This window comes from Grampus griseus (genome assembly GCF_964374135.1).
Source record: "Grampus griseus genome assembly, chromosome: X".
NCBI lineage: Eukaryota > Metazoa > Chordata > Mammalia > Artiodactyla > Delphinidae > Grampus > Grampus griseus.
This window is the reverse complement of record NC_138999.1, coordinates 42,338,451-42,354,335: the sequence shown is the minus strand read 5'-3', so window position 1 is coordinate 42,354,335 and position 15,885 is coordinate 42,338,451. Positions and strand designations below refer to the sequence as shown.

The window sequence follows — 15,885 nt, the reverse complement described above, 5'->3', positions numbered from 1 at the left end:
GTGTTTAGTGCTCTGTGTTCCGGGGTGTCTCAGCAACTTGGGGGTCCATGTCTAAGGTATGAGGTTTTGGAATAACTTAGGGATCTGTGTTCAGAGTATGAAGTCTCTCGGGTGTTTGGGCGGTCCATGTCTGGGGTGTCACATCTCAGCTGTTTTGGGGGGGTTATCTGAGGCTATGAGGCCTCTGGGCAGTTTGGGACTCGATGATCAGGGTGTGAAGGCTCCAAATAGCTTGGGGAGCAGTATTCCAGATTGTGAGGTATTTGAGATGTTTGTGCATCTCTAGCCCATGAATCCAATGCAGTGTATGAGGCAGCATCTGAGGTCTCGGAGTTCTTTGGAAGTCTGTGTCCCCTGGCTTCAGTGCAGCCTCAGTGATGTGGGGTTTGTGTCTAGGTATGAGATTGCTGAGCTGTAGGGAGATGTATGTCCCAGGGTGTGAGGTCCCTGAGGTTTGGGGTCAATATCCAATGTATAAGGTCTATGAGCTGTTTGGAGGCTCATGCCCTAGGTGCCCTGAGGTCTCTGAGCTGTTGAGGATTCTGTCACCTGTGTGTGAGGTCTTTGAAATCTTTGGGTATGTGCCACAGCATGTGCAGTCTCTGAGCAAAACCAAAGGGCACTGGCTCACGTTCAGGTTGAGGGGTGATAAAAACAAGTACATATACTTGAAACACCATCTCATTGTTATCTGCTCTATACCCTGGCACGTATAGGTGCTCAATAAATATTTGCAGAAAAACCTTCCCCTAGCACACACAAACTTTTCTCTTTGAATGCAGTAGGCAGGCTTTGGGCTCAAAACTTTGAAGAGCAGGGAGGATCCAGCTAGAATTGTGTCTTATTTCTGTATCTATCTCCACTGTATTTATTTCTCTGGTTTTTGTTTATGGCCAGTGATAATGGTTTGTCCATTTAAACAGCAATGGATTTAGTTTGCTTTTTCAGTGCATTATAAAATTTAAGCATAAAGCAAGCTTATTTTAGGTCAGGATGTTATGTAGACGGTGCAAGTGGTGCACTGTGGGGAGTGTTAGTCAAATGGCTGAGGTTGGAGGACTGCGTTCCTGGGCGCCCCCGGCTCCCAGCCTCTCACCTCCCCAACCCCCACCTACACAAGGTCTTCAATCCCCACACCTTGGTTTGTTCAGTCAATAATTTGTTTTATTGATGCCCATCCCAGGCTGGGTAGGGCTGAGGGATATACAAGAGAAGAATCAGATTCAGTCCATGCCTGAAGGTCAGTCTGGGGTGGGAGCACGGACACACAGACGGACATATAAACGGACACACAGATCTGGTGGCAGGGCACACAATGTCACGTAGGGACACTACGCACAGGTAGTCAGGGAAGGCTTCCTAGAGAAGACCTCACAGGGGAAGCAAGGGGCGAGGCAGCCATCAGAGCCTTCACCTTTTGTACATTTGTGGGCAGGTAACTTTTGAGACCAGTGGACCCAAGGTGAGCACAAAGGGCCAGGGCTGGGAGGCAGCAGAGGCTCCCTTCGCCTCACCACACCCTCGTGGGTAAGCCAGCCCCACCCCCATTCTTGGCCTGCGCTTTGCCTTCTGCCACATGGGCCCGTTCCTGGGATCCACCTCCATTGTTTCCAAGGCTTCCCTGAGACAATCCACATGGACCAGGTGCTCTGCCCAGTGCCTGGCACCTCATCAACGCCCCATCAATGCACATTTTGTCCTAAGTGCTATCTACAGCCTAGCCAGGTCTCAGTTCCAGCTCTGGGTACTCCCAGCAGTCGTCGCACCCCAGGTTTAGAGCTCCCAGCACCCTTTGAGCTCCTGAGAGCCCTGGGCACCTTCTATGTACTCCCAAAGGCAAAGCTCAGTCCCAGCCCACCTTAAGGGCTGGGAAAGTCTGGACTGCCTTTCACTGGCCAACAGGCCATGGGCATCCACTGTCCTTCCAGTGGCATGTGGGTGTCCACTTCTCAGACGCACAGCCCTGAAAAAGAGACCCTACGGCTCTTAGGCCAACACTAGGAGCATGCAAGCATAAGCAGGAACCAGCCTCAGACCCCAGCCTTGGAGACCCCCTTTCTTTCACTAGCACAACGTTTCTGTGATAGGGGAGACAGTGGGCTGGGAACCCTGGGCTCTGGTATCAGCCTGTCCTGGGGCCGCTTCCCCACACCCTTGGGGTAGTGGGGAGAGGGCCTGCAACAGACCCCTCAAGCTCCAGGCAGAAGCAGGTGCAAAAACAAACGTCTTTCTGTTCTGGGTCTGGGCTGGGGCTCAGCCCTTGGACCTCCTTGCTAGGCGATGAAATCCCAACTGCAGAAAGTCCTGGTGCTGAAAAATCACTTCCGAAGGTGGGCAGGGGTAAGTGCAACCCACGGATGGGGCTGGGACAGGGAGAGGGAACTCCTGTAGTCTGTCCTCCCCATGGCCCCGCAGCGCCGAGCATGGGGCAGGTGGGGGCAGGCAGAGGCAGGCAGGAGGCCCTGGCAGTCGTTCCTCAACAGGAGGGCAGCAGTGGGTGGGTGGGGTACGCATATTTAGGCCCCCATGGTCAGTCTGGCCTCAGACTTCAAAGGGCTAGAAGAGGTATTTGCGGCAGGATTCAGTCCCACACTTGCATTCAATACGGACCCGCTTCTTGGGGGAGCCGGGGAGCCCGGCCAGGCCAAAGTTGGAGTCCATGCGGGTGCTCTCCATGTCCACGGGGTCCACTGTGGAGTCATAGCCGGGGGTGGGGGGGGTACTTGTTAGATAGAAGGCCTAGATGAAGTTGTCCCACTGCCCTTTTTACCACGGGACCCAGGGATCTTAGGGGATGGGAGCAGGTCTGAGGTCTGGGTCAGGAAGGGGTCATGGGGTTGGTGGTTTCAGGCAAGGGCCAGGGCTTAGCACTAGATGGGTGTTCAGGTATTAGGAAGATGGCCAGGGATTGGGGGTTCTTGGAGGAGGGGTGTCAGGGAGCTGTCAGGGGCAACCAAGAGGGTTGTGTCAGGCAGGGGTCAGGAATGGAGGGTCACCTGGGCATCCAGAGGGGCATCTGAACTCTCCTGCCAAAGATCCCCCCTCGAGTGTCTCAGAGGTGGCTAGTTGGTCAAGAAGGGGACTGGTTGGAGGCCACAAGTGTGTCCAGAGGCTTAGAATGAGGAAGGCCAAAGGGGGTTAGGAGTGGGGAGGGTTGGGGGACTGGGGAAATTCAGACAAGATTGGAGTCAGGAGGAGTGTCATAACTGTTGAGCCAAACATCCTCCCCCGGGAGCCCTGGGAGAAGGTGGCATGAGTGTATCAGAATGGGGGTCCAGTGGCTGGGAATTAAGGGACCCCCAAAGGGTAGGCAGGGGTCCAGGAGTCCAGATATGAGACTGGGAGTAAGAACATCTTAAAGTTCCTTGGGGAAGGGTCCTTGTGCCCCACGTCATCGTGTGTCCCTGCCCGCGGTCCCCTGCCACCCCCACCTTGCATGTTGTAATCGAAGGTAAGCTCCTCGCCTGCCCGGATGGTTCTTGTGGCAAAGAAAGCAATGCGGGGCAGCCGCTCATCAAGGTTGTCTATGAAGACGTTGTACACCTGGAGGTTGGGGTCACACTGGGCAAAAAAGAACAGTGGGAGGGTGAGGAGGGGCCCAGCCTGCTCCTCCCGACCCCCCGCCCGCCTTCGGGGTACCCACACTGTGGTTGACAAAATGGGAGATGTTGCCGTAATAGGCGGCGTCCACGGTGTACACATCCTCCACGTAGTCCAGGTCGAAGAGGTAGGTGGCGCCCTGGCGGTCGTAGATCTGGCCCCGCCGCTCTGCCTCCTCTGAGGTAATGATCTGAGGAGAAGGCCACAGGGGAGGGGAGGTTGGCCAAGAAGGTTCAGGAAAGCCAGCACAGCTCCCGACCCCCTAGCATGGCCCCCCTGGAGGAGAACAAGGGAGCAAGGAGGCACCCGCACCCTGCAGCTGGCTCAGCGGGGCTGGGCGGTGTGGACACATGCGAGGCAGTGACGCACAGGGTGTGTCAGCCCTTCTCAGCCCTCTGGAGGGCACTGGGAGTCTCAACGGTAGGCGGAGGGCGGCCACAAGGTCCAGGAGTGACAGACAGAGGTCCCCATAGTGAGATACCCATAGTAGGACATAGTGAGGGGACCCAGATCAAGGGTGAGAAAGAAGAAGACCCAGTACTCAACAGAGAGGGGTGGGGAGAGTGGGGGTGAGAGAGGCTGACTGATCCAGGGCGAGAGAGCCTGAGGCGCTGCAGGATCCAGCACTAGAGAACCGAGCCAGTGCAGGGCGGTGCAGACAGCAAAAGGAACATGGAGAGTAAGCTGAAGAGAGAGGCCTGGGAAAAGGGAGACTGAGTGAATGAGAAAGGGACTCAGAAGAGAGAGCTAGAGGCAGAGAGTTAGAAACAGACAGAATCTTAACGCAAAAGATCCAGGTCCAGAAAAAAGGCCCAAGACCCCAAGGAGTCTGAGATCACAAAAAAGAGACCAAGGCCAAAAACTCAGAGATGGAAGAGGAAAGAAAGGGGACCAGAGCACAGAGTAGAGCACCTCGCTCAGCCCTGACACCGCACACTGCCAACAACTGGTATTTAAGACAGCAGTAGGCATTTCCTCCTCCCCAGATGGGTCCCCATCTGTCCTAGTAACTGGACCATTATCCTAGCCCAGCCTGTCCTTGCCTCCCAAATGCTGGTGACGGATTCCTCACCCCAGCCCCTGCCACACTCCATCCCTCCTCTCCATCCCTCATGTCCCCTCTTCTGGGCCCATGCCTCTGGGTGAGGTCCCGCGGTAGCCAAGATTGCCCCCTCCTCAGCCTGGGTGCCCCTAGACCAGGGCCGGCCTCGTTCTCCACTCCCGGGTTTCTGCCCGGCCCTCAGACACAAGTGCCAGCACAGTACACAGCAGACACACAGCAGATGCCCATTATTTGTATCCTGCTTTCTAGCTCGGAGACCTGACCTCTGTCCAGCAGTGGTTCTATAGGCAACTCAGGCACTCTCTTCTCGCCACACCCCTTATTCCTTCCTTCTCCCTTCATCAGAGACCCACTGCCCACCACCACCCTCCTGCCACACTGGGCATAAGCCCAAGACCCACCCGGGCCTCCTTCCTTGCTCATCCTCAAGCCAGCCAGTGACCTTGCTCTTCCTACTTCTGGTCTTGACCAGCCTCCGTTTTCTCTAGCCTCCTCCCTGCCTCCTCCACCATCACCTCCAGCCTCTGTTCCGTGCTGAATGCCAATCAACAACCCCCTTAGAAGACCAAGGCCTATCCCTCAGGCCGCACTGCTCACTGCCCCATACTCCAGCTCCATTCCGTGAGGAACCTGGCTCCCCCATACCCTCAATTTTTGTTTGTTCACTCATTCATTCAGTGGATTTTCATGAGGCCTACCCTGTGCCTGGTCCCAGTACTCAGGGGTTACAGTTGGGTGGGGGAGACACAGGAACCAGGCTTTGTCCTGGCCCTCAGGGGTCAATTTGGTGGGGAAGTCACAGGGACCAGGTCCAGTCTGGCCCTCGTGGGTCACAATCTGGTAACATAGATGGACTCAGACACCCACAGTGCTTAGAGTTTAAGGGGCAGTGGAAAAAAGATACACCATCAAAGCAAACTGCAGATCACACAAGGGCTTTGACCAGATTGAAAAGTGGGGACTCTCCTGAGGGACAAAACAGGAGCCACAGAAGCATTTTGAGGAAGAGTATATCAAGGTCAGTTTCCCTCTACCTCCCACATACTCTTCCTTGTGACATCAGCTCCCAAAGATGTCACTTCTCTGTGCAGCCTTCCTGAAGCTCCCAATCCCCACCCACCGCTGCCTTCAGAAGCCTGGGATCAAAGGACAGCCTCTCCTGGGCTCATGAGCATACTGGGTGGTGTCTGGGCCAGCTTTTCCCTTTGGGCCCCTCCCCAACCAGAGGGAATGCCCACCTCCTCCTCAGTCTCCATCTTCCTGCCTGTTCTGCCCCTACCTGCTCCCCCAGTCTCCCCAGGTGTGAGTCACACTGCAAACCCTGCAGGGCACAAACGGTTCCTTCTCTCTGTCTTCTTTTCATTCCCACTCTGTAAGGGGTGGTCCACCCTGAAAACCTGAGAACAAATCAGTCCATTTCCCTGCTCCCCAGCAATTCTCTGGAGTGACTGGGGAAGACAGATGGGCTAGAAGCTGGCAGCCGGGAAAGGGTTTTGATGGGAATGGGAACCAGAAGACTCAGAGTCCAGTTGCTGCTCTGCCCCGTCCCAGATATGGGATCCTGAATGTTCTCTCCCTGCCCCTGTTTCCTCAGCCAACCCCGCCCCCCCAAATCCAAAAAACAACACTCCACCAGGTTTGGCAGCACACCAGTTTTAGACATTTGGGCCTTTTTTACCCACTTTACTAGCTTGGTGACTGAGCACTTTACTATACCTCTCTGGGCCTCAGTTTTCTCATCTGTCGAATGGAGATGACAGTGACAATCATCCCAACCTGATAGGGGCTGTTGTCAAAATCCAACAAGATCAGAGATGTGAGAGGGATTTCTGTTTGTTTTTGTGTTAGGAGTGGTTATGAGTACCGTAGCTTGTCAAAATCTAACAGGCTCCCTGATTTTGTGCGCCCTTTCCCGAGAAAGGAAAAACTGCTGCTAATTAAATGATGATATGCCATCATTTAATTAAACTAAAGCGAGACTCACTTTCATTTCAGAGTTGTTAAAATATGAAGAAAGTGCATGTTTCAGAATTGATAAAACAGGCTATGTTCTCTGCTGGGTGAGGGTGGAGATGTTCTGACAGAACGTGGAAGGGCAGCTCACGTGGAAGGACTGTCAGTGCAGAGGTGGAGAGTGAACGGAGGTCCAGATTGGAGGAGGACAGTGTGGTGAACGGGTCGGGGATATGCCCTTGATAACACCCGGTAGGACAGCACCGCAGGGTCCCCAGAAACCGCCATGTTTACAGCGTGGAGGAGTAAGGACACTAAGGAAGAATGGTGGGAAAAGTATTGGGCCCAGGGGACCTTGGGGTGCCAGTGAGATGAAGACTCTTCCTCCTCCTTGCCTGTCAGGATTCTCCTGTGCTGTTGACAGCTCCTCCAAAGACTGTCAGTGCAGTGGAGCTAGGGATACCCACTGCTCTGGACTTCCTCTAGGACTGTTGACTCCTGTGGGTGTGGACACCTCATCCCCTGCACTGCTAACATAGCTCTGGGGTGTGACATCTCTTCCACACTGTCACTGTCCCTCTAAGGTCTGGACATCTCCACCAGAGTGTCAGGGCGCTGAGGGTGTGGACACTTCCTCCAGGCTGTCAGAGTCTCTTAGGTGTAGACCTGAGCTCCTTCAGACTGTCATTATCCCTCTGGAGTGAGGACACTTCACTTTCCTGAGTGTCAGGGCAGTGTGGGTGTGGACACTTCCTAAGTCAGACCGCCAGGGTCCTCTGGAGAGCCTGCTCTCTTCCTCAGGTCGTTCTGGGACATGGACACCTCTTCCTACAGATTGTCAGGACCCCCCCTTCTCTAGACTGTCAGGAACCCTCTGGGCTGCGGTCACCTCCTTCTTCCTCTAGACTGTCAGGTCCTTCAACATGTGGACATTTCCTCCACCCAACCACTGGGATTATCTGGGGTGTGGACATCTCCTTGTCCAGACTGTCAGGGTCCTCTGCAGTGTGGACTGCTCTGCTTCTAGACGGTCTCTGCCCCGCTCCCAGCCCCGGGGGCTATGACCCTCTCTACTTTACAGTTCCTCAGAGCAGGAGCCTCTCCTCTTCATCAGTGTTATCACTACAGTGTAGACATCCTCAGGTGTGCGTCCCTTAGGCCAATTCTGTCACTTCCCAGCCATGTCATACCCCTAAGAGACCCACAGAAATACGGAGGTGTTTGGGGTTGTCATCGTGACAAGGCACACTCATGGATTTAAATGGTCAAGGTCCAGGGATGTTAAATGTTCCCCAATGCATGAGACGGTCCTACGTAACAAAGAACTGCCCCACTCCAAATGCCCACCACGTCCCATCTTAGAAGATGACACTTGCTGTTGCAGATACTTGCTAGTTATTCACCCAAATCCCTTTTTGTTTTCCACTTGGGCATATGGCTGAATCACACTTCACAGCTGCTTTGCACTGAGGTAAGGCCAGTGACTCGGTTCCAGCCAGTAGGTGCAGGCAGACATGATATGCACCGCGTCCAGGCCTGGCCTCTCAGAAATCTCCCCTTCTGCAACCCCCAGCCTACTTGCCAGGCAATGCTGAGGATCAGAGGCGACTCTAAGGCATGGCACAGGCACAAGAGGGAAAGAACCTAGGTGGCCACGCCGTCGTGTGGAAGGATACGACCCAAATGCCCACACTGGTAGAGCAAACGGACTTATAGCATGCAAAGCCATTAAGATGTGGGGCTCGTCTGGTCCAGCGGCTAGCCTGCTGGACACAGCCCGCCTTTCCCCAGTGTCCTGCGCGGCTAAAAGAGGAGGTAGCCAACCTCCCCAAGGCATGTCTATGTCCTACTCCAGACTGTGTTCCTTTTGTGCAGATAAGTAAAAGGTGCTCCTTCTGGGTAGACACAGCTTGGTGATAAGCTGGACCCTCGTGAAATGAGAAGAGGAAGTGCCTTTTCAGGTGACGCAATCCTGTGCAGACCACACGGCCTGTTAAAAGGAACGCTGCCTGGATTTCAGTTCCCGCTTTCCTCTTTGCTAGGTACCCTTATGAAGTCAACCCAGTCTGGAGGTATTTCAACGTGCCTTTACCAGCTTGGAATACTCGCCCCTGCCAGGATGTCCCTCTCACACTCAGGTTAACCCCCTCAACACCTTTCCCACAGGGAAAGCAGGGAAGCTGCAGGCACACAGTGGGGAGAGCTGGGCGCGCACGGTGGGAACACACGTGGGGAGAGCTGCGCACAGCCCCATCTCCCTACCTCTCCCACGTACTCCATGACGAAGCTGTTCTTGCGGATCTTCTCCAGCGTGCGGACACCCCAGCCACGTCCATCATCCGTGCGGAAGATGCAAAGGTCATAGCGGATGCCCTTCTGTACCACGCGGTTGGGGCAGTCATAGCCACAGCGGCAGCGGGAGTTGCACTCGTAGATGGGCAGCCCGGCTCGCAGGCGCACCTGGCCCTGGTCATTGTAGGCAAACTTGTGCAGCGACGCCCCAGGGCAACAGCCTCCAGCAGGTGCCCACAAACAGTCTTGGCACTCGCAGCCCACAGCCACCTGGTTGAGGGTGATGCCCTCACCGACACGGTACTCGTTGATGTACACGAAGGCCCGTGGGGGGCCATCCAGGTCCACCTCGTTCTCCACGGTGATGCGTCCCAGGTGGCTGCGCTTGGCGTTGAGCTCCTGCTCCCAGCGCCGGAGCGCCCGCCTCTGCTTGGCCTTCTGCACCAGGTAGTTGGCCAGGCTTGGGTCCAGGTGCCGGGGTGGCTTTGACCGGTGGTGCCGCCGGAGCAGCTCCCTTTCCAAGTCCTTGTGAAACTGCTTGAGAATGCGCACACACTTGAGATTCTGCCGTGGCTCCCAGGTGCTCTCTGAGTCTGGGTACCCACGCCATTTTACCAGGTAATACTCCTGTTCCTGGGGGGTGGGGTGGGGAGGGATGAGGTCACTGTAAGTGACAGACGAGACCCTTGGGCCAGCCCTCATGGGACTTCCATCCCAACGCCTGTGGACAACACCCAAACTGTTCCCCCCGTTTCCTGGAATGACTCTGTGCAGTGGTTAAAAAGCATGGGCTCTAGAGTGAGGCTCACTGGGTTCAAATCCCTCACTCCCGCTTACTATCTGTCTAAATCCCAACTTTTAATTTAATCTCCCAAACATATTCCCTCCTGCTAGCTGTTCAGTCCAGCTCTCCAAGTCATCCTTGACTCCTTTTTCTCACACTCCCCACATCCACTCTCAGGAGATCCTGTCAGCCCTGCCTTCAAGCTACATCCAGAATCCTACACTTCACACCTCTGTCACCGTCACCACCGTCATTGCTCACCTGGAGTGCAGCAGCCTCCTCACCTGTCCCCCTGCTTCCACCCTTGCCCCTACAGTCTGTTCTCCACACAGCAGCCAGAGGGATCTTTTCTTGCTGAGTGGCAGCTATAGGATAGAGTTTAACTACACAGATTCTACAACTAGACAAATCCTGAAACTGCCGCTCCCTAGCAGTGTAAACTTAGGCAGTTATTTAACCTTGCTGGGCCTGTTTCTTCATCTGTAAATAAGAAAAAAAAGCTGACATTTTTCTAGCATTCGTTATGTAGCAGGTACTGTTCTAAGCAACTTACATGTATTAACTAATCTAACCCTCACAACTCTATATGAGGTAGATACTACTAATTATACCCATTTTATAGATGAGGAAAATTAAGTACAGAGAATTTGGGTAAGTATCCCGGGGTTACAGAGCCAGGATCTGAACCCAAGCATGCTGGCTCCAGGCTGCTCTCTTAACCATCCTGCCATTACCTCCTCTGGCAACAATAACAGTTCCCATTTTACAATGTTGCTGGCAGGATTAAATGAGTTTCTGAAAGGAAGTGCCTGGCAGGCAAAGTGCTCATAACCATTAGCTGTCATTATCTCTACTACTGGGGTCAACATCTCAATCTTTGCAATTGGTTTGTATTCCTAGGGAGGTGGGAGGAGAGATTTATCTGGGGATTCATTCTGGCTCCTGCCCCTCTCGGAAAGCCACTTAGTTTTCCCACCTGTAAAATGGAGATGATAAGAGGGCCTACTAATCCTATTTTTTTAAGATCAGAGGAGAAAATTACTTTTGGAAACAGATGTGGGTAATTGGGGGTAAGGGGGCAGGAAGCCAGCTTCCTTGAGTCACCCCTGCCCCGGCCATGGTCACCCCAGACTCACGCGGATCTTTTTGTAATCGCACAGGTACTCGACTTCAAAGTCATAGAGATTCCTCTTGGAGATGCCAAGGGCAGGGCAGGAGAGTTTGGCCAGGCGGCACAGGTCCTGTAGCTGATTCCAAGAAGACTTGCAACACACACTGCAGCCTAGAACAAAGGGGGCCATGAAGGAACTATTGCTGGGCATCCTGGCAAGGCCAGGGGTCAAAGAGGACCCCAAATCTTCCCTGGGACTTCCAAAGGACTACCTCAGAGTCAGTGAAATTTAATCCACAGGCCTTCCCACAGGCCTTCCCAATGCTAAGACCCTTCTACAACAAAAATGTGCCACTCCCATCTCAATGCTCACTGTCCAAGGCTTTCCCTGGAGCAGCAGACTTCCAAGTGGGATCTACTGCATGGATTGTCCTAAAGGAATCTATTCCCAGAGCTTCCAGCTCCCTCTATACCATTCCTTAAACTGCCTGCAAACCTGCCTGGAGTTCAAGACCTAATCATCCTTCTCCCCACTTTGCAAAAGAAAGAGAACAACCCCCTCCATCTCAGTAGGGTGCATTTCTCCAAGGTGTGTGGGTAGGGATGGGATTAAAACCTCCAGGGCACCAAACAAAGGCGTAACTAGAAAGACTGGTCCATAATCCTTTATCTGAAGCTCCCGGGGCCAGATGTTTTGGAATCCAAATTTCTTTTTTAGATTTTACAAGTGCAGTTCTAGGTATATCCCATACATTCCCTAACACACCCCTAGTGTGGTCAGGGCATCAAGACATAATCAAATACATTAATAGTTCTGTAGCAAAAGTCTGAATTTTCACAAACATAGAAGAAATAAAGCTGCAAGATAGTGGCACTGAACAGTCCCTCCATCTAGCCTAGTTTTACCACTGAATGATACCAAATTTAAGTTTTCAGGGCTTTTTGGATTTCAGAATTATGAATAAGAGATTGTGGAGTGGTATTAGATTACAGGAAGCTTCCCCAAATGGTTAGTGCAGGTGCCTTAAACCCACAAGGTATATTTTTTCACACTGCATTTTGATTTTCTCTGTCTCATCCACATTTCTGTGAAGGGTAAAGCTGGCCCAAAGGGGTGTGCTCTGAATTCAAGAACAGACAGAACAATATAGGTTAGTGACAGTAATTACTTTAAATATACCTGGAATGTTTTGGGGGGCTACCAAAAGTTTTCAGGACACACAGATTTTTTTACTTAAAAAGGCTTCTTTCAGTTCAAGGCATATTCTTGATTACTGTGCTTTAGAAGCCATTTTATCAAATCATTTCACAAAACCCTTATTCCAAATATAGTCAGTCAGTCCTTATCCTATTTCATCTTTTAAAAATGTTTAATATTTTCTACCTTCCATTACAAAAACCAAACATTTAAACTCATGATGAAATACTCTAGACGTCAACCTACAAATGTACAAGAGCTTTGCAAAATTATTACGTGTGCATTTCCCCCCCTCCACTTAGGCAGGCCTAGTGGAGACTCGGCCTGTACCCACGCCTTCCTTTCCCTGTGATGCCTCTCCCTTTCAAATCCTTAACTTGCTTTTGAAGCCCCGCTAACGTGGTCCCAACTCACATCAGCTGCTGTCTCCGCACTGACCACAGATGGACTCTCCTACCCTCAGAGCTCCCCCTCACACCTGTGGAACCCATCCTCCCCGCAGCTTCCCTCACCCAGAGGGGCCCACCTTCCCCAACACACTGAGTCACCCCTCCTTCCCCGCGCATGGGGGAGTCCAGCTCTCCCATTAGGGAAGCCCCCTTCCCCTCTTCCTGGGCGAGCCCTCTCTGCCGCAAACCCCTCCCCCACCACGCTGCGAGGAGATACCCTCACCCAGAAGAGTCCCCCGTCCCCTAACTCTGAAAAGGAGGTCCGTCCCCTTCCCTCCCCTCCCCTTCCGGCGTCTCGCGTGGACACCAAGAGGGTAACGGTCACCGGCGACCAATTTTCCCGCGCGCGGGCGCGGCCTCCCAGACAAACCCCCGTGCGTGCGCGCGCCGTCCGGTCGCGACCTGCGGCGCGCGCGCCCCTCCCGTGTCCCCACTTAGCCCCTTGCCCGCCGCGTTCCGAGGCACGCGCCCCCTCCCCTCAGCCCCGCCCAGCCCCGCGCGCCAGGCCCGCGCGCCCCGAGCTCCAGCCTTTCGGCGCCGAGCTTCCGGCTCCCGACCCCGTGGCCTCGGACGCCGGGGCCCCGAGCCAGCGACGCCACCCCTCCAGCCCACCCGGCCCGGCCAGCGGGCCCGCATCGCTGCCGCCACTGCTTCACCTTTTAAATTTTCCGCCATCTTTCCCCACGGCTAACTACATTCGGGCCTAACCGGCCTCGCGAGAGGAGAGCTCGCGCGGGCGTGGCCGAGAACGCGCAGCCTATTGGCCGCGCCGCGCCGCGAGCAGCGCCCGCGCGGACCAACCGGCGAGCCGTGACCGGATCCCTCCCCGCCTCCCGGCTCGGTCCAGAAGGCGGGTGCTCGCCGGCGCTTTCCCAGAGTGCGTCTGGGAGGCGGAGGCGGCGGCGGCGGCAGCTGAGGTTGCCGGAGGCCCTGCCCGTAAGCCGGTCTGTCTGTCACGCTGTCAGCCAATCACGTTGTCAGCCAGCTGCACTGGGGGATTCTCCGTCCTGTCAGACCCCCAATTACCGCCGTCAGTCCGTCACCACATTTTAACCCCAAGCAGGCCGTGACTCCCCAGGTGGATTACCTCCACATACAGCTTGCTCAGTCAGTCACCCGACTCAAATCAGACAATCACCACGACCACTGTCTCATCAGACCTCCGCCCCCCATTCACGCTGTCAGTCTGTCAATAGCAGCATCCATTCGTGCCCTCGGGCCAGCTGCGAGGCCCTCAAGGCAGACACACGGCTCTGACAACAGCTACGCTACTCGCTGCTCGTCAGCCAGCCTGTCATTCCCTTAGACTGTCCCTTCATAGCACCGACAGTCGGTCCAGCAGCCGGACTCTCTATCTACCCTGGCTCTGGGAGTAGCTCCGAATCCTCTGGGGTGAATCATCTCACCACCGCCCAGGAAGCCACAGCCGGGTCCTCGGGCTGGCTGTGATTATGTCAGGACAGGCTGTCATTGTCAGCATCTAATGTAGCCCTGGCAGTCACGCTCTCCACTGTCAGTTGGTCACTCTGTAATTCCCTCAGGTTCCTCCTCATTCACACCATGATCAGGCACTTTATTCCCTCAGAGCACGTCGTCACAGCAGCTAAAGCCTCCAGGCAACCTGTCAGTCGTCAACAATCTGTCATTTCTCAGGCAAGGCATGCCCCCCATTGGTCGGTCAGTCAGCAGCCTCTGACCCCGGGGCCCTCTTGGGGCGGCTGTGATTCTATCCATGGACAGCCATGGGGTCAGGCAGCTATACTCATCTTTCAGTGGGTCAGCTGGTCTGTGACTCGTTCAGTCTGCCCCTCATATCAGTCAGCCAGGTAGCCATTCTCAGCATCCGACTGGCCACACAGTCTGTCAAGCATGCTGTGATTTGGTCAGGATAGACAGTCAGTCACCAGATACAGTTGCCTATCAGGCGGCCACAGATCTGTCCATCAGTCAGCCTGAAATTCCCTCAGGGTAGATCTCCTTTACACATCGCCAGACAGTGTAACATCCAGACAGCCCCTCGGGCTGGGTGTGATTCCTAACAAGTCAGCCATTTGCAACATCCTGCCACCGAGGCAGGCAGCAGCAGCGTGGATCATCAGTCAGCCAGCCTGTAAGTCCCTCAGGAGGCTGCCCATCTTTTGCACCATCAGGTCACCAGCCCCAGCCTGTCCCAGGCGGGCTGTAATTCAGTTCGATTTTCAGTAGCTCACAGTGTCAGGAAACTGCACTGTCATTTCCTCAAATTGCCCCTCTCCCTGTCAGTCCATGAGTTATGTAGTCAACCAAACGGTTATACAGTTAACCAAACGGTTATTCTGTGCCTGCCGGTCCACCTGTGCACCGGTTGGATAAATGGCTGGTCAGGCTGAGGTTCCATTAGTCCCTGCTTGCCGTGAGTGGAACAGTTAACAGTGAAGTCCCACCATAGATTCCCCTTCCCTCCCTTATTCCTTCTAGAACAGAGTCCGATGCTGGTCCTCACATGCCCCCAGTCTCCCCCGGCAGGTAGGACCCTCCCAATCCCAGGAGTCCAGGAGGCTTGTCCAACCCACGAAAGTGGTTTAAGGCATGACCTCTTTCTGCCTGAATCTAGGGGAAAATGTAGAGGTTTATGGGTATTGGGAAGCATCCCTTGGTCTTCCCCAAACAGTACAGTGTAGTGGGTAAAGGCTTGGATTCTAGAGCCCAAGTACCTGGGTTCAATCCCAGCTCCACCATTTACTAAAGTGTGTGACCTTAGGCAGTTTCTGCATCTGTAAAACCTCGGATGAATGACCTTGGGTGGGCATCTCCTACTCATCTAGAAAATGAATCTATCTGGGGCTTCCCTGGTGGCGCAGTGGTTAAGAATCCGCCTGCCAGTGCAGAGGACACAGGTTCGAGCCCTGGTCCGGGAAGATCCCACATGCCGTGGAGCAACTAAACCTGTGCCCCACAACTACTGAGCCTGCACTCTGGAGCCCGCGAGCCACAACTACTGAGCCCACGTGCCTAGAGCCTGTGCTCCGCAACAAGAGAAGCCACTGCAATGAGAAGCCTGTGCACCGCAATGAAGAGAGTAGCCCCTGCTCGCCGCAACTAGAGAAAGCCCGCGCACAGCAACGAAGACCCAACCCAGTCAAAAATAAAATAAATACAATAAACAAATTTATAAAACAAAAGAAAATGAATCTTTCTGGACTAGCACCTTTTCAAGAGACCTCAAAGTAAGAGGCTACCCTGTTATTACTGTGTCCTACTCCCAGCCACTCGTCTGTTCATTCAGAATTAATTTAGTGCCTAGCTGTGTATACTGCATCTCCCAGTGTGAGGCCAATACAAGGTTTTATCCATTCCAAGCTGCACAAGTTTGACCTGCTTTTAATGTAAACCTCACATGGACTGTACCACACATACAGAAAGCTCATAGACCATGGGTGACCCATGTCATGAGTT

The 15,885-nt window shown here is 53.9% G+C and overlaps 1 protein-coding gene across 2 annotated transcripts; it reads right to left on the bottom strand.

Annotated features, from left to right (window-relative positions):
• Nucleotides 1-1,178: 1,178 nt before the first annotated feature.
• Nucleotides 1,179-13,152, bottom strand: SUV39H1 (SUV39H1 histone lysine methyltransferase; the record flags this gene model as incomplete). Of its 2 annotated transcripts, XM_082681375.1 has the most annotated exons (6): nucleotides 1,179-2,690; nucleotides 3,423-3,561; nucleotides 3,644-3,790; nucleotides 8,879-9,541; nucleotides 10,829-10,974; nucleotides 13,107-13,152. In XM_082681375.1, the coding sequence occupies 6 exons, from the start codon at nucleotides 13,123-13,125 to the stop codon at nucleotides 2,557-2,559; spliced, it is 1,248 nt and encodes a 415-aa protein (XP_082537501.1). In that variant the 3' UTR covers nucleotides 1,179-2,556. The 2 variants fall into 2 exon arrangements, with proteins under 2 accessions (XP_082537501.1, XP_082537500.1); XM_082681374.1 differs by lacking the exon at nucleotides 13,107-13,152 and having other exon boundaries at nucleotides 3,432-3,561; nucleotides 10,829-11,014.
• Between the last annotated feature and the right edge of the window lie 2,733 nt (nucleotides 13,153-15,885).